The sequence below is a fragment of the Engystomops pustulosus genome, chromosome 8 (genome assembly GCF_040894005.1).
Source record: "Engystomops pustulosus chromosome 8, aEngPut4.maternal, whole genome shotgun sequence".
NCBI classification, from domain to species: Eukaryota; Metazoa; Chordata; class Amphibia; order Anura; family Leptodactylidae; genus Engystomops; species Engystomops pustulosus.
In genome coordinates this window covers 47502007-47521028 of record NC_092418.1, presented here as the reverse complement: position 1 = coordinate 47521028, position 19022 = coordinate 47502007, and the positions used below count along the sequence as shown (strand labels likewise).

The 19022-nt window shown below is 38.2% G+C and overlaps 1 protein-coding gene across 2 annotated transcripts in view; it reads left to right on the top strand.

The window, feature by feature from the left end:
* TMEFF2 (transmembrane protein with EGF like and two follistatin like domains 2) overlaps positions 1 to 19022 on the top strand; it is a 337792-nt gene that overhangs the window by 254613 nt on the left and 64157 nt on the right. For both annotated transcript variants that reach the window (XM_072120853.1, XM_072120854.1), the window contains exon 7: positions 17064 to 17123. In XM_072120853.1, coding sequence (XP_071976954.1) covers positions 17064 to 17123 — 60 coding nt within the window. The remainder of the gene's footprint in view (positions 1 to 17063; positions 17124 to 19022) is intronic.

The following is a 19022-nucleotide window of genomic DNA, read 5'->3' as shown; positions in this document are numbered from 1 at the left end:
ATCCGGTGGTAGGTGCATCTAACATATGTAGTGATGGCCCTTTTTAGGGCTAATCCTTTAGTCCCCTGTATCTTTTGTAATCTGTAATCGGGCATAAGCAAATTTTCTAAGTCTAATGGGGCGTGGAGTAGCAGGAGCTGAGGCTACATGACGCGGCTACTCCACGCCCCAGTAGCCTCTTTGATTCTTGAGCCTCTTTGCTCCTTGATCGTCCACAAACCAGGAGTTCTGTGCATGCGCGGTAGCTCAGGCTTTGGAGCCCAGATTGCGCAGCCACCAGCCTGCGTTCTGTGCTCCAGCTACTCCACGCCCCAGTAGCTTCTTTAGAAAGTTTGCCTATTCCCCAATTAAAGATTGCAAAAGATACAAAGAACTAAAGGATTAGCCCTTAAAAGGGCTATCCTTACATACATTAGATGCACCTACCACCGGATCTACCTTAATAGGTAGATCCATGGTGGTAGGTTTCCTTTAAACTGCGAAATTTAATTCTATTCCAGTCCAAGGCTATCAGTTTTCTGGTGCAAGTTATGTAAATCTGACTTGCTAAGGCTTCCCCGCCCTGGCCAACCTTGTTCCCATTTCTTGCGTCCACTTGTATTTAAAAGTGGTGCCAAAGGGCCAATAATGAGCAATTTCCATGATGTGTGCCAGAAATTGTGACTCTTTTATGTTTGTATGCCAAAAACTTGTATACAAATAATAAGCCCCTGTCTTACTGGCATAGGCTTTAAAGCTGAATGTTGGTTATTAGCATTAAAAATTGAGTATCTTGAGTGCAAAAATTAAAAAGGTATTAGTGTGAATTTGAGTGAACTTTTACCTCAGTTCATTTTTTTGGTATATTGTGGAATGTATGGAAAAATCATTGATCTTCGGATTGTATGCTGCCAAAACAGAAAATAAATGCTAATTTTGCGGAATTTTCTCAGTTTTTTTGCTATATTGAGTGCAGTCTCAATAAATAAGGAAATGTGTGCCATTGATGTATATAATAGTAATTTCATAATACAAGTTGCATCTTTTACTTGTTAACACTGGTAAAGAAATAGATGGTTTACTCTTTGAAAAAAAACCTGGGGAGAGATCCATCAAAGGAGAGAAAAAAAGCACAATTTTTAGTGAAGTATGTCCGAATAATTTATCATAATTAGAAGGTACTTCCCTCGCCGGGCAGGGTTGTACAAATTGCATAGTGTCAAATAAAGCTCACACAAAACTTAACATGGTTGACAGCCAGCGCACCATCCATGATCCTACACCAGTATATGGAAGACAGACATGGAACGGAGCTTCTATTATAGTTTTTCCACAAATGGTACAATGAAGATCAGGTTCAAGAAGAGACAAGTTAGTTGCATTTCAAAAGCATAAAAAAAAATGAAGCGAAGTATTCTGTTCCTTAATTTTAGAATACAATTGAGATTCAAGAACCCAGAAGTTTTGCGAAAACCTGAAGCCAAATCACGTTTAGACTCGTTTTCACTTCACAAGTTGCTTTATGGACCATGGATTCCATGGATTCCATGGAGTCCCTACAATTCTACTAGGAATCTGTGAGGCATCTTGGTGCTTCCCCAAAAAAGTCATTTCTCTTGGAGAGAACATCTATATATCGTACAACTACAGAAATTATTCTCTTTTTCTTACTTTGGACGCTCTCAGATTTTATCTTTTTTTGAAAGCACTGCTACGCCTCTCTGTATCCCTACAATATTTGGCAGCTATATTGTGGATTGTACAACATATCACACATATTTCATATTATACAACAGAGTAAAAGTAAATATTAAATCTGCTTTAGCTTATGCGACATACAGTTTTAACATAGAATGACTGTGTAACTCAATGCTTTTGATGTGAGCGTGTGTCTAAAATAATTTTTCTATCTAGGTTAATATCATACATTAGCATGGGTATAATGAAAATGAAATTCTAAATAGCGCAGTCAAGTTCTAATGGTCTTGTTTTATGTCGGGAAGGTTTAGCATAGATTTGATGATATGTACACACCCCATTGTGTTACCAAGGGCATTATGGTAATGAGTTGTTTGAAGATTGAAACCCCAGGCTGTTTTTAGTCTGCATTACAATTTAGCACAACATATTTTTCACTGTTATCTCTCTCTTAAGTCCATGGTATAGAGTTATAAACTAAACTGCTGTAATAATACTTTTATCTTATCCCACGTGCTATTTTTGGGCTCTTTTAAGCTTTTTGTGAACTGGTGGAAGAATTGAAATAACCAATTGAAAAATGCTATTATTAGAGATGAGTGAGTATACTCGTCCGAGCTTGATGCTCGTTCGAGTATTAGCGTACTCGAAACGGCTTGTTGCTCGGACGAGTATTTCGCCTGCTCGATAACGAGCTTTCACACAGTGAAGAACAATGAAGAACACAAAGAACACAGTGAACACAGGATCATTAAGGATCATTTAAGTGAAGAGCAAAGTGAGAACACACAGTGAACACAGTGAAGAACACATTGCAGATGTTTCTGTACATCTGCTAACTTATCAGAAGACATTCGTGCAGAACGGTGTTCTTCACAATAGTATGTGAAGAACAATATGTGTGAAGAACACATTGCAGATGTTTGAAGATGAAATTCCAGGAATATTCCATTGAATAAAAAAAATGAAGTAACAGGACTGACTCCCTTATTTCTCAATAAAATGACACATTTTATTGCAGAGCCTTGGTCCCCTTGAAAAATGCTCGAGCTTCCCTTTGACTTCAATGGGGTTCGTTATTCAAAACGAGCACTCGAGCATCGGGAAAAGTTCAACTCGAGTAACAAGCACTCCAGCATTTTAGTGCTCGCTCATCTCTAGCTATTAAGATTGCACTTAGGGCACCACACTTGCTTTATCAGATATACTATCTGCTATTAAATTAAAGCATGATAGATCCAAGCCCCATGATTGTGGTAATCTTCTTATAGTTACTATCCATAGCCTCTTTCCTTTTGAAATCAACTTTTAAAATTATGCTAAAGAACGAGAAAGGCTTTTGAGGGGCCTTATCACAGACGCTCTGTGCTGCAGATTCACAAACTGTTATACTGTGCAGGAGCACTTCCCTCTCCCACGGTGTGCTGAAACATTGATTTCTGCAATGAAATTACATCAGGCAGAGGGACGGAGAAGTGATGAGGGAGCAGGAGGGAGGTGGAGACACTGTAACAGTCTGTTAAGTTGCAGCATTGAGGTGCTCTGGTAACACCCCCCATGGCCCTTCAGACACATAATTTTAAAAGTTGTTGTTAGAAGTAGGGAGGCCATCAATAACATATATAAGAATATTACCACTGTCACTGCCGTGTCACTGTTCCTGGTTTATCATGCTAGATTTTGATGGTAGATTTCCTTTAAGGATCTGATTTCCCAGGTAGAGTCAGGCAAGATTTTAGTCATTTATTCCTATTACTGTTACTATAAATTTTGCACCATATGATAAAAGTATAAAATAATAGTTTTACCCATCCCAAAGAAAATACTGAAACTATGAATATATAAAGAACATACATTTACAGCAAACAAAATACAGTATGAACAAAGTATAAATAATTGACACTATTTTATCCCCGAATAGAGGAATTTAAAGGGAGTTTGAAGGCCCCCACTACAGGATAGGTCATCACTAAGTGCTCAATGGAGTCTGTCACAATGTTAGTTCTTGGTCTACTACTAGCCAGCCAATCTAAACTACATGTATTAATCTATTGTGTCCACATAATGGACAAACCCAAAGCACAGACCACGTAAATTCAGGTAATATAATAAATCTTTATTCAATATATATATACAAAAACTATTAAAAATGTACAACCACAGATGGTGATGCGCAGACAATGGAATCACTCAGTTTGGACGATGTGGGAACCTTAGGGTGTTATTGGTAGCAAACTTGGGAAATTGTATAAAGCAAAGTGCAGTGTGCAATCAAGGATCAATATCACTGAGCCTATGAGGTCCTATAACATATGCCCCAAGTAGAAAGCAGAGTTTTATTACCCATATTAGTTACACCGGTTCACGTGTCCTGGGTGATAACAGCCCTGACGCATGTTTTGGCTCAAATGAAGAAGGCTCATATATATAATTATTATTATTCTTTTTTTTTCTATTTCCTCAGATATAGGATATGATAGATCAGGCCAGACTTTTCTGACTGTTTTAACCCAATTCAGTGACTGTTGACTTAAATTTTATTTTTCTCCCCTTTCTCACTTTACATGGTGGGGTGGAGGGTTAAAAGTGTTATTCTCTTCTTGTGAAGATTTGATGTATATGTATGTATATTAGATCAGCCCTTATTGAGAGTTGGGAACAACTAAGAATGTGCTCAAATATATTACAGGCAGTAGGGTTCATAGGTTTGTTCTTAAGTTGAATTTGTATGCAAGTCGAAATTGTATATTTTATCATTATAGTTCTAGACTAATTTTTTTTTGCCCCAGTGACAATTGGAGTTTCAAATAATGTTGCTGTAATGGGACCAATGATTCTCAATAAAGCTTCATTACAGACACCTTACAGCTGATCATTGCAACTTAAAGTAAAGCATCCAGAGAGCTTCACCAGAGGTCATAAGGGGCAATAGGGTCCGTATTTAACTAGGGGTCATCTGTAAGTTGGGTGTCTTTAAGTAGGGAACCTCCTGTAATTAAATTAGACTTATAGAGGTTGTGGAAATTATAATGTAAAAGATTATGTTATTTTCTAAGGACTTTACATTCCCTTGATGGTTTTACCTCTGTACATATATTATCTTGTGAAGAGAATACATTTTTTTATGTTATGACATTTTTGTACAATGTTGATAAAAATAAAATCTTAAAAGAAAATTGATCATATATTTCAAATACTAATCATATAAACATGTATATTCCTGAAAAAGATTTTCTATCTCCTCAGACATAGGATATAATATCTGGATCAGGCCAGATATTTTTGTTGATTTCTGACTGTTTTAACCCAATTCGGAGACCGTTGACTTTAATGAATTGCCCTTTTAGCCTTGTAACCTTACAGAGGGCTTGAATCAATAAATTCTGTAATTCATCCACTTAGTGCATCCAAAAGGCCAAGTTAGCCAGATATCTTAAGTAAAGCACAACTTCTTGGCACTTATTCTCTTTTACAGTAATAGATTATTGTTAATCCAAAACTTAAAATTATATATCAAATTCTTAAAGTTAAGCAAATAATAATAGAAACCAGCATTTGTGAACAATCATTGATAAAATAAATGTTTTGAATTACAATTTAAAACTGAAATCTTAGTCTTAAAGGAGTTGTCCACTTAAAAAAAATATTTATATTATACAATTTGAAAAAAAACTTTTTGTATCAATTCCTCAAGGTTCTCTATGCCTCTGATTACTGTCAATAAGGCTACATTCACACTGACATATGGGGGACGTATATACGGCCAACGTGTATATACGGCCGATATACGTCCCCCATAGACGGCAATGGGCGCACGGCGCCCAACGGGAGCGGAACTGTACCGCTCCGTACCCCGGAAAAAGATACGACATGTCCTATGTCTCTCCGTAGTACGGTGCCGTGCGCCATATGTTCCTATGGAGAGGGGCGGGGTGAGCTGCGCTCACCTCCTCCTCTCCCCGTGCGCTGCCGTTGCCCGCCGTGCTATGGTACGTTCGGGCAACGGCAGTGTGAATGTAGCCTAAATTAGAACTTCCTGTGGATAAAAAGCAAGCCCATAGTCATGTGATGTCATGTGGTAAACTGCTAGTTAGTATCACAAAGAGAAATCAGAGCTGTGTATTCATGCACCTGTGTGACATCATATGACCATAGATTTCTATCCACTGAAGTAAACAATGAAGCTTCCTATAGCAGGACAGCAAGCAGAGATCTCGAAAACTGAGGAATTGTTACAGGAAATATATTGCAAATTTGTACAACTTTTGATTACACAAAATGATACCAATTATTTGCTGAAAGTGAACTACTAAGAAAGACCCGTCACCTGTCCTGACAGTTCTTATTTAGGAAATAACTGCATTTCTAAAGAAATGACAATTTTTGTATCATCTATTTGTAGAACTCTTTGTTGGTCCATGTATTCTTTTTATTCATTCTATTCCATTATGATGAGAAATAAAGCAAGTTAGTGTTTCCAGTAGGGTACTGTCTGTATTCCTACACAGTTCAATACTGGCGGCACAGTTTGGATGTTATGTAACTGTACAGAACCTGCATCTGGTTACATCTACTTGGATAACCTACTCACAAATTTCTAAAAGGAATAAAATAGGAATGGCATAACAAGGAGTTGAGTAGACAGTTATTGTCAGAGTTATTATTTTATGGGGAATTCAATTATTATAAAAGTCATGTTGTGACAATACCGACAGATCCTTTGAAAGTGGGACTGGCATTGAATCAAGAATAAATAGCACTGTAGGAGGAAGGAGTATCAGAGCTGTGATATAATATTTGGCCTCAGTACATACTTTATGCTAATATTTATGATTATTCCAGTCGTATAACAATGAATAGCTTTTACCTTTGTCAGTTCCTTCTCTGGCAGGGGGCACAGGAGTCTTGCAGCAAAAGACCTTTTCAGGAGCAGCATGAGAGTTTCTGTCTGAAGGACACAGGTTTATGATTTCCAACCAATATCGCTACAGTGTTGATCCAGAAATTATCAGACGTTGGTTTGAAGTGGGTAACAATTGCCCAATTTTATGGGAAAACTTCCTTCACAACTGCATATAGCTTATAGAATAAGGATTATTATTGTCATATCTTGCAGTATTTAAAAAATATTACATCCCTATATGACATTAATCATAATTTAAGCTCAATGCTGTCTATTAACCCTTTCATGACCAAGGGTCATTGATAGCTGAATGTCCAGGTAAATTTTTGCGGTTCTGTCCTGCTCTACTTTAAATAACAATCAGCTTTATGTATCATAACAATTTTTTTTCCCATGGCAGGTAAAACTTGATAGTTTTACTACATATTTTAGTTTATAGAATTAGCAGACAAATAACTAAAAACGTGAAAAAATATGCTCTTTTTTCCAATACATATTTTCAAAAAATGCAATATAATTGAATAAACTTTACCAAAATATGTTGAAATTATGTAATGTGTCAATCCACTACCCTTCCCCAGCTTAAGCTACAGTTGCAGAATGTGCATGTACTTCTGGAAACTTCCATAATCAACCTTTAGATGACAGGCTGGAGGGCACACACTACCAACGACTAAATATTCTAAACCATGGCACCTAGAAAACACAGTTCCCATGTCATTTTAAATAAGAGAATCTTGCCAGGATTGTGTTTGTAAAACTTCAGATGTCCACTGTTAAAGTTGGGTTACCTGCCTGAACAAGTTTTTCATTGTTCATTGTTTCTGGCCCATGTGTCGTTGGCTGGTGAGCTCCACTTATGTGTCAATGACAATAGAATGGGACATATGTCCAAAAACAATGGCTGTGTGTATGCATATTGAAGAGGAAATTCTGTTTACAATCACACCAGAACTGTGTTTCTATGTCCCATGACAATAGAAGAGTCCGCAATCATGGTCAGAAATGGTCTCTTATCTTTAACTTGGCCCAGTCAGACGGCTCACATACATGGCCATAAAAACTACTACCATGCAAATTAGCCTATAGAAAGGGACATATGCAAGCTGTCGTAAACAACAGATAGCACATGTCCAAATTATCTTTAAAATTACACCAGAACTGTGTTTCTAGAAGATTTAGCAGCAGGCCACAGTCGTGATGTCTTTGCACTTGCTATGTGCGCGGGGTATATTGCAATTAGGATGTATATAGTCATATGCCAGTTGTGAAAGGATTAAGTGTTCTACTGTAATTGTAATTTGTTCTGACCATACATATATTTGTGTGGTCATCTCTTAATACTTTAGATACCTTGTATATCATAGATGTTAAACTTACCATGCATTTGTTGCACAGTTCCAGTTTTTTTAAACACTGTATTAGTTATAGGTTAGTTACCCTCAAATCTAATGGCTGTGACTATGTGACAAGAGAGTATGTGACAATGGAGATAAGATACCATCGTCTATGAATTATCAAGCTCACTTCCATTAAAGGAGTTGTCCCAGGGTGCGGTCACTGCTTTGATTCAGTTTAGAAACTGAAATGTATAGCCCTTCCTTCTAAATCATAGTCAGCTGTTTCCTCTGTATCCTACTCATATGGGTGGAGCTGTGCTTACCATGTTTCCCCGAAAGTAAGACAGTGGGGGTCATTTACTAAGGGCCCGATTCGCGTTTTCCCGACGTGTTACCCGAATATTTCCGATTTGCGCCGATTGTACCTGAATTGCCCCGGGATTGTGGCGCACACGATCGGATTGTGGCGCATCGGCGCCGGCATGCACGCGACGGAAATCGGGGGGCGTGGCCGAACGAAAACCTGACGTATTCGGAAAAACCGCCGCATTTAAAAACCGAAAAAGTGTAGCTTGGGGAGCGCTTACCTTCACCTGGTCCGAGGTGGTGCATTCCGGCGCGATGAGATGACTTTCAGCGCAGCAGCGCCACCTGGTGGACGGCGGAGGAACTACCTTCTTAAATCCCGGCCGGACCCGAATCCAGAGCAGAGAACGCGCCGCTGGATCGCGAATGGGCCGGGTAAGTAAATTTGCCCCAGTGTCTTACATTCTTTTTACCCTCAAAAGTCCCACTATGTCTTACTTTCGGGGTGTGTCTTATATTGGAAAAATTTTTAGTTTTAACCATAAAATTAACATTTATTAACAACCTGAACAGTATGGTATTCACCACAAAACAGTTTTATAAAAGCAAGTTCCAAGAATTATACAGTGTGGGGGTGGTTATACAGAGTAGGGGCATTATACAGTGTGAGTAGGGGCATTATACAGTGTGAGTGGGTTATACAGAGTAGAGGCATTATACAGTGTGAGTAGGGGCATTATACAGTGTGGGTGGGTTATACAGAGTAGGGGCACTATATAGTGCAGGGGGATAGGTGTTTTAACACAAACCATAGAACTATGCAAGCAAATACCCTGACACACACTACATTCATACATTATACATGTGAATAAACATGCACACAATGTTCACATATAGATCAGACATCACACCTACATACACATTACACATAAACATACATACTCCTGTTCCATGTTCCTGGTGGGCAGTGACTGCAGGGCTGAGTAGAGGCTGGTCCAAGCTGACAAGTGCTTCCCTGCTCTCCCCCTCCTGTTCCGACTGATGTAGGAGAGTTTAGCAGCTACACAAGAGGGGGAGGAGCTGCTCCAGTAACACAGACAGCACAGAGAAGGAAGCTGCTGCAGAGTGCACAGTGTGCAGCCCTGTCTCATCTGCCATGTGATCAGAACCTGCTCAGAGTAGCTGAGCTCCGGTCATAATCTTCTATCGGGCCAGGAGCTACAGCAGTGATATGAAGAGGCTGCAGCTCTGGCTCCTGGCTCCATCCATTCTAACTATGTCTTACTTTCGGGGTACAACTTACATTAGCCGACCCCCCTAAAACACCCACTATGTCTTACTATCGGGGGTGTCTTACTATCGGGGAGAGTACACAGTACACGGTAGAGTACAGGCTGTAGTTCTCCATGAACCCAAACCATTTCTTTCTACACCAATTTCAAAATTTCTGCCATCTTTCTATTGATGCCTGTGGCACTGGTAGAATTCCTTGAACACTCTCTTATATAAGTCCTGGACTTGAGCTTCTATCCTAGTTCCTTAAAGTCATTTTTATGGAGTCAACATGAGCTATCTTAATCTTCATTGCATAATTAAATACCTTTCTTCTCCCATTAAAATCATCATCGGGTCAAGATGTGTGTTACAAGAGCAATTTCTGAAGACAGCATGGGTTTCTGTGTTGTCACCCAGTGGTTAGGTCAACTATAATGCAACTTATGTAGGCATGTCTCAGACATTTATGGCGTATCACAAGAACACCTAAAAAGCCACACTGTTTGTCTATTCCCTATGTCAAGCAATGGCAATGCCTATTTCTTAATAATGTTTTTCAGGCGACAATTTAATGATGGGACTGCCATTTTACATGAGCTTCAGTAACCGCATTGAGTCATATGCCTCAATAGTCTGGAGCCAACTCTTTGTAGTTGATAAAGATTTTTGTAGACATGATCTGTGTAGATAGATGTGGTGTAGAGAAGCTGACAGTCACCTATTGTCACGGGTAGATCCAATGGATGGTGTTTTATATAAAGGGGTTATCTCCTATTGTAATCAAAGGCTTAAACCTTGTATCATACGATTAAACCTTGTGGTCAGAGAGGAAATCAACACATTCTTATGAAAAAAAAAAGAAATATATAGAAACACAGCATAAAAATTAATCAGAATTTCAACCTAAAACTTTGTAAACAGATTGGGACACATTTATCAGACACATTTTTCTGTCTGACTTTGCACTAGAAAGAACAGGGACACTGCTTGCATATGCATTTTTATCAGTTTTGTGTCGCAGCTGCACTGCTTTTGACAAGACAGAAAAATGCTTTACTAAAAGGGGCGTTCCAGTGCACAGTTCGATCGTGTGCCACAATTCTGTCCAACATGTGCCACAATTGTGTCTGTGCCATAGTTCTAATGCATTAAGAACTTTAGAAGAAAAATGACGCATTCTGTCGGAGCAGTGCAGGGGGCACCAGATTCATGAAGAACATGTGACATATTTCATGAATCTGTCGCATACTGCACCCTCTACAGGCAACAGTTTGCACTAGTTTTGATAAATGTTGCCTATTGTCTTCTGGTGAAATATTTTCTTAAAAACAATTAGTGCTTGTGGTTTTGTTGCCACATTTTTGATGAAGTGACTTTGGGGGTTATTTATCATTAGACCAACTACTTGGGACTGTTCTATGTCTAATTTTGGAGCTTCACTGCCTCTCAGATTAATTAAAGTAGCTTTGGCCCTTTAATAAATGTTTTTATGGTCCATTTTCTGTCTGGAATTTCTTTTTCAAAAAGTCCCCAAAAAGTCTCAAAATGCATAAAAAGTCTCAGCACACAGACCAGAAGGGGGCTGGAGTGACTATGAGACTTTTTATGAGACATTTTTTTTCAAAAGTCTCTAGTCATGAATCTGACTTTGCACTGTGTTGCATTAGCAGTAGTTCTATGTTTAGGCCAGATTAATAAAGAGGTGTATATAATCCTGTGAGACTTTTTAGCAGTGAATAGTCTCAAAAACCCTTCATGTGACTGCTTTGAGAATTTTTTTCACCAAAAATCCCAGGAAAACCAATAATAAATAACCCCCATTGTGGGGAAGTTAACACCCTACTTAAGAATTCAAATGGGTTTAGAGGACAAAGTGCTTGTTCTGTTTAAAATACCCATTTGTAGGTGAGAGCTTTGGGGAGTAGCCCAGGTTCTCCATAGATGCTGAAGGATTTGTACATCTCTATTTCTGCAGACATTTTTTACTCTTTCTTTATGCTGCTGGAGCCAACTGTAGTGGACACTTTAACTAGTCTATCTCAGGCTATGGATCTGTGTGGAGAAACACTTTTGATACTGAGAATATACTTCAAAAAAGTGTCTAAAAAGTCCCTTTTGTAGCTTGGTCATAATATGTGCCATAATCTTGTTCTTCTTGGTTTTTTTTATCTGTTGGGTAATCCTATGGTGGTAAAGTCCCAAAGACAACTATAGATCTTGTTTTATACCTGAACTTGGCTCGATAAACACAACATGTACACAACGTTGTTTGTGTCATGACAGTCATCGATTTGTGAGGTTCTCTCATGTGCCAATAAGCATAGAAAAAGACTAACCAAGCCTCAGACTCGGGCAGGAATAGTACCTGCTCTATCGTTATCTTGGGTAGTCGACTTATGTTCGGGCATGGAACATGGTGATGTGTCCCAGTAGCTGAAAAATGGCTAGCACATGTTTCTATGTCACATTAATGTGCCTTCAATAAAGACTGTACCTTTATACCTCCAAGGGCACATGGCCTACATTTCAGAGTAAGAAAGCAAAGTAAAATGGAAAATAAACTGTGAAGAAACATCTTCACCTATTGTTGTTGCTACAAATGTCATTATAATACTAGCAATTAGCAGAGTAGCGTTCAACCAGGCTTGAAGAGGACGTTCATATTTGCTTTTTCTTTATATCTGTTTGACCTTTTTATTTAACCTGCCTTCATAACATCTGTAATGGGGCTTGTACATCAATAATGTAAAGTGAACCCTGACAAATGCCCTACTGAAGGTCATATGTTTTGTCTTTGTTCACAGAGCTAAAGCTGTAAATAAAATCCTGATTTGTAATACACATTCAAGCATTAGGCATGAAATGAACTCTTTACAACACGGGGGCAAGTGGCCACATTTTAGGCAGCGTATCTTCTAACTGGCATTTTAGCTGTCACATTTTATGGAGAATTTACAGGAGCTGTAAATACAGCAGCAGCTTGGTAAATCCATCAGCGCTATCAGTCCATAATACAAGGATAAAATTATTATTAGTTTCATTGCCACTTTCTGCACTGTAAAATTTAGCAGGCAGTTGTGATGTTTTAATATTTGACATGGAGTCAGCAGGTGCAGGTCTAGATTCTTAAAATGCTACATACTACACTGGAAAGACCTTGCTTTTTTCATTATGTGAGGCTCAGATGGTAAATACAAGATTAAAACTATTTATTTGCTCTCTTCACTCAAACCTGTGGAGATATTTCTGTCACATCTCCAAACATGGAACACAATGTTTTATAAGCTGAGTACTGCAAAAAGACATCTGTGAATTTTCCATGTACTGCTTATTTATGGTAACGTTTTAATGTTTTAAAGGGATATATGCAATAAATATGAATATCCAAATTATATAATAGGTACCGTATTTTTCGGACTATAAGACGCTTCTTACTATAAGACGCACCCCAGATTTAGGCTTCCAAAAAAAGGAAAAATATATTTTACACCAATTAAAATATTTCTGTTGGTTGCACTAAAGCACAGCGCACACAGACATACATTTACACACACAGCTCACCTATACGCACACTCACACAGCTCACCTATACGCACACTCACTCAGCTCACCTATACGCACACTCACTCAGCTCACCTATACGCACACTCACTCAGCTCACCTATACGCACACTCACTCAGCTCACCTATACGCACACTCACTCAGCTCACCTATACGCACACACACACAGCTCACCTATACACACACACACAGCTCATCTATACACACACACACTCAGCTCACCTATACGCACACTCACTCAGCTCACCTATACGCACACTCACTCAGCTCACCTATACGCACACTCACTCAGCTCACCTATACGCACACTCACTCAGCTCACCTATACGCACACACACACAGCTCACCTATACACACACACACAGCTCACCTATACACACACACACAGCTCATCTATACACACACTGCTCACCTATACACACACACACTGCTCACCTATACACACACACAGCTCACCTATACACACACACAGCTCACCTATACACACACACAGCTCACCTATACACACACACAGCTCACCTACACACACACACACATACACAGAACCACACACATACACACACACACACACATACACAGAACCACACACATACACACACACATACTTTCCCCATTCCTCTTCTTCTCACCCTGTCCCAGCGCAGCATGAGAGTATGAGACCTGCAGTGATGTAAGAAGCATGTGATCAGTCACATGATTCTGACATCACCGCAGGTCCCGTACAGTAGGACTTCAGGGAGAGGTAAGAGCAGTGCGGAGGCTCTTCTCTGGGAGATCGGGTGCAGTTCTGGGCAGCACCCGATCTCCCTTACAGAGGTCAGGAGGGTCTGGCAGTGCTGGATCCTCCTGACCTCCGGACTATAAGACGCAGGCACTTTTTAGCAAGATTTTTTCTTGCTAAAAAGTGCGTCTTATAGTCCAGAAAATACGGTAGATTCCTCATGGTAGGTTTCCTTTGATGGACTGAACCCAAACTTTAAGCAGCATATCATTTCAGATACGTTGATCTGGGTTTGGGCTGGTAAATTTGGCCAACACATATACAAAGCTAAATTTAGTTAAATCCTGCTCCATAACATGCTGACTGCAGATCGGGCTGCATCTCTAATGCATTGCATTTAGTAATTTAAGGAGACACATTTTCTAAATCAAACATGCATCACTTTGTTAATAGTTGTAGAATGCTTCAGCTTATCAAAGATAGTTTGAGATATTTTTTTGTTACATATTGTACTTTATGTTATAGGTAAATTTTGATTGATGTTTTATGTTTATGACGTGAAATTCACCAAAAATTTGAAAATATATGCAATTTTTAAAATCCCCAATAAGTGCCTCCATCCTGGAAGCAGTAGTGGAGCATAATACAGGAAATTTGGGCTATAACCCGGGCCCATGGCCACCTAAACCACCCACTAAATTATATACTGAGAAGGACCTTCACCCATGAAATACTCATACATATATTAATGCTCTCTATGTACACACAAGCTATTTCAGGACCTCTGAAAGGTTCTGAAACCACATATTGAAAACAGGCGTCCTTCATTCCCTGAGAATATGATTATAGTACCATATGTAGGAAGTCAATGCAAGACTGTAAGTTCTATAATATTCTTACCACCCAGGACCCATGGCACTCTTAATCTGCCCCTGGGCCAGAGTGCTGCATTGTCATACTGCTCAACTTCAAAGGGCTGCACTAGTAACTAGTAATTTTAGTGAGCTAAAGACTTACTAAAATTAAGTATTTATCAAGTGCATCTAATCTCACAGAAAATAAACCCTTATATGTACAAATTGCCAAAAAATAAAGATTGTATAGCCTTTAAAAAGTGACAATGCAAATCTGTTGTGAATGGTGGTGGACATAACGGGCCTCTGGCTCTAGTGATCTCTACCTTCTTCCCCTCCTCCCGGCTCCTGCAGTACAGGAGATGCGAGAGAAATCAGACCTGTTAGGAAGAACATTAATTAGAACTGAGTTTATGGTCATATCCAATGCCAACCAAAACACACAGAAGCAGTACTGCTAGGGACAGGTTAGAATGATACCTGTGAATTGTATTTTTGGTTATATTCGTATTTTTATTTATTTACTAAATTATTTTATTTTATTCTGTTCCCTTATTTAGAATAACTGGACCATAGTAAAAACTCTTACTCTCGTCTCACCCCCTCATCCTCATAGTCTGTAAGCTCTTGTGAGCAGGGCCCTCACTCCATTGTTCCATATTACAGTTTGTACTCTGTAATGTAATAATATATTTGTATATGTCCCCTATGATTTTTAAAACGCTACGGAATTTGATGGTGCTATATAAATAACGATTATTATTATTATGATTATTATTATGCTGTAACAAATATGTAACTTTGTCTCCTTTGTATATACCTTTGTATATTTAAGAATCAATGTGGAAATACCCCTTTAATGGTTACTTTTATTACAGCAATCCTTACATATCCTTACATAGCAGCAACACAGCCCCAGACCATCACACTACTGCCGCCATGTTTAACTGTTGCTATTATGTTCCTTTTCCAAAATACTGTGTTAATTCTACACCATGTAATAGGACTTACACCTTCCACAAAGTTCAACATTTGTTGTGTTAGTTCACAGAGTCTTCTCTGAGATTTTTTCTGGCAAAACTGAGACAAGCCGAAAAATTTTTTCTTTTGCACAGCAGTGTTCTTCATCTTGAAATGCTCTCATGTAGGCCATTCAACAGTTTTTTTTATGGTGTAGGTTTGAACGCTGACCTGAAAAAGGAACCTTCACTTCAGATGATTTTTGATATTGGGGGAATGGGATTTGAGAACATTTTTCTAACATAAATCACCTGAGGGAAGTGAGGCCTTTAGATGTTGTGGTGGGATGTTTCGTGAACTCTTGGATGAGTCATCGCTGCGCTCTTGAGGTAATTTTGCATAGGTGGCCACTCCTGAGAAGGTTCATCGTAGCTCTATGTTTTCTCCATTGTCACATCTTTTAAACTCTATGGAACAGGGTTTTAAAAATTTGCTTTCACACATCACTATATCAAAGGCTAGGGAAATTTAACTCGGCTGCCCAAAGATGTAAGAAAGCACAGTTAATTTATGTTTTAAGGGAATGGGACAATGTAGGTTTTGATTAATTTTTTCTTTAATAATAAAGACTTTAATTTAAATCATTTAAATATCTGAATTTTTCTTTACTTGTGCTTGTTTAATATTTAAATGTGTTTAGTGAAACATTTTAAGTGTTAGAAACATCAAAATGATTAAGAAATAAGGAAGGGGCAAATACTTTTTCACACCACTGTAAGTCACTAATGCTCTACATGAATTCCAAAGAAACCTACTGTAGCATGATATCTCATTAGCTCTTAATTATAAAGCTAATTTCTTCCAGAGATGCTGTGATTTTCTTTCTTGATTGAGAAGTTGTGAAATGATTTTCTGACACCTATGTGATTATTTCGTAACTGTATTTGTTCATAGAAATACAGTTAAATAAAAATAATATTAATAAAGCTCAAAATGCTAAGGAAAATATAGATATAGGTGTCTGTCGTAGAGCGCTGTCTGCAATTGCCCTCTGCCTGATTTTGCATGGCGTATCTGCCATTGGTATCTTCCCTGTTGCACTCGTAGAAGGTCCTGGTCCATACTCTCTCTCACCAGTATCATTTGTATACTTTTTGCACTACCACTTTTTTTTATGTTTTGATTCTAACTGTACTTATAACTATCTTCTAATTGAGTTTATATTATTAATTTTCGGGACCATATATGTTTTTACTGTGGCAGCCGATACAGCTACGGTGTTTGTGTCCTTGATTGTGTCCTTGATTAAAATAATAAAGTTATTTGTATGATATTCGATTGCTGCCATTAATGACACCCCTATTTCTTTATTTTCATTAGTTTTGTTTATTGGCTTGTAAACCTCTTTATAGACCGTGCCGGACATGAGTTAAGGCTTTTAATACATTTTATATTATTTTTGCAGAAAACGCTACAGCAACAACAAAATCAGAAGACAGTCATTATGCACGGACAGACTATGCAGGTTAGTGTAATCTACTTACATTCAGCAGTTATATTATGTATCAGTTCTATTATTTGCTGTCTTGTGCAGAGAAACATTAGTGCATAAGGACATGATGTTCTTTACTAAGACAGAAAAAACATGTCAAAATGTATTCAAAGACAACATGTTCAGAGCTCCATTTGTGACTAAGCCACTAATAAATGTCGGAGGGAATGTAGATTAATGGCAATGGTAAAATAATTTTTTACTTCTGTAAGGGGTCACCTAGTGTAAGATGCAAACGCTGCTTTCCAGATCATAAAAGGTTGTGCGTTACATGGGGAGCAATCATGGCTAATGACAGCTGCTTTGCTGTACCGTACTATAAAATCACAGTGTTGATTATAAGAGCATATTCAGAGGGCGCTTGTTGCTTTCTTGTTAGTAAACGTCAATAATTTCTCTGCCGTAATGATGGACTGCTGACCCCATACAGCTGAAAACCTAGTCGGCTGATGAATTGTATTACAGGTAGGAGCCAGCATTTGCATTTGGTGCAGTAAATACATTATTCTTCATAACATTAAAAATAAAGGAGACCACATGAGGCCACATTATGGTGTCTAAAAGTCAGTGTCAGTGTGAGAGAGGTCTGAAAAGATCAATGAACATGATAGGACTAAATCTAGCGGAGGAGTAACTGGACACACAAATGTGTATAATTCACATTTCACCTGGGGCCTATATATATATATATATATATATAAAAAACAAAAAGTATTGTAGCAGCACTCAGTATAGAGAATATAGGTTGGGTGCACATCCCAGGACGACGACCACGAGTCCCTCTCAATCACAGGAAAAAGGAAGATGGCAGCACTCCAAAAATAGTGAAGAAAAAAGGACCGGTTTATTCAAACATGTGCCAAATAGCTACGTTTCGGCTCCTATGGCCTGGAGCCTTTCTCAAGCAGAGAAAGGCTCCAGGCCATAGGAGCCGAAACGTAGCTATTTGGCACATGTTTGAATAAACCGGTACTTTTTTCTTCACTATTTTTGGAGTGCTGCCATCTTCCTTTTTCCTATATATATATATATATATATATACTTTCTTACTTTGATCTTTAAATGTTAAACTAATATAACATCTCAGGTACTTCTGAACGATCATTTTAAGGTCTACAAGTTAATACATAGTATGTTTAAGTGGTGGACAGAGATTATTTTTTCTAACTCAAACTTCCATATCACCTGCAAAGCTAAATATACAAAATGGTAAAATTCTTGGATACTTGGATAAAAACAAACAGAAGTAATATAGAAACTTATTACAGGCAGTCCAAGGGTTACGTACACGATAGGTTCCATAGGTTTGTTGAATTTGTTAGTCGAAACTGTATATTTTATAATTGTAGTTCCAGAAAAAAAAAATTTGCCCCAGTGACAATTGAAATTGCTAAATTTTTTGCTGTAATTGGACTGAGAATTATCAATAAAGCTTCATTACAGACACATTATAACTGATCATTGCAGCCTGCAACTATAGTAACATCCAGAGACTTCACCAGAGGTCACAGTGGGCGGAGGGGTCTGTCTTTAATTAGGGGTCATCTGTAAGTCAGGTGTCCTTAAAGGAAACTTCAAGTGGTAGGTTTCCTTTAAGTAGGGGATCTCCTGTAATTGGGTTAGGAATTCATTTTCCTGTTATGGAGCTCCAAAACCTTTGCATAGATAAAAACTTAAAGGGGTATTCCAATAAGTTTTTAGTTTATTGATCACATAGGATTTTGCATCAGTATACTATGCCAAAAGGAGGAGTAATAAACAGACTAAAACTATAATTTTTCTGATTTAACGGAATCTAGGCTTATCCTGGCCACCTTGCCCTTGTAGATACATTTTGATTTATATCATAAACATTTATTAGCATTTAGAACT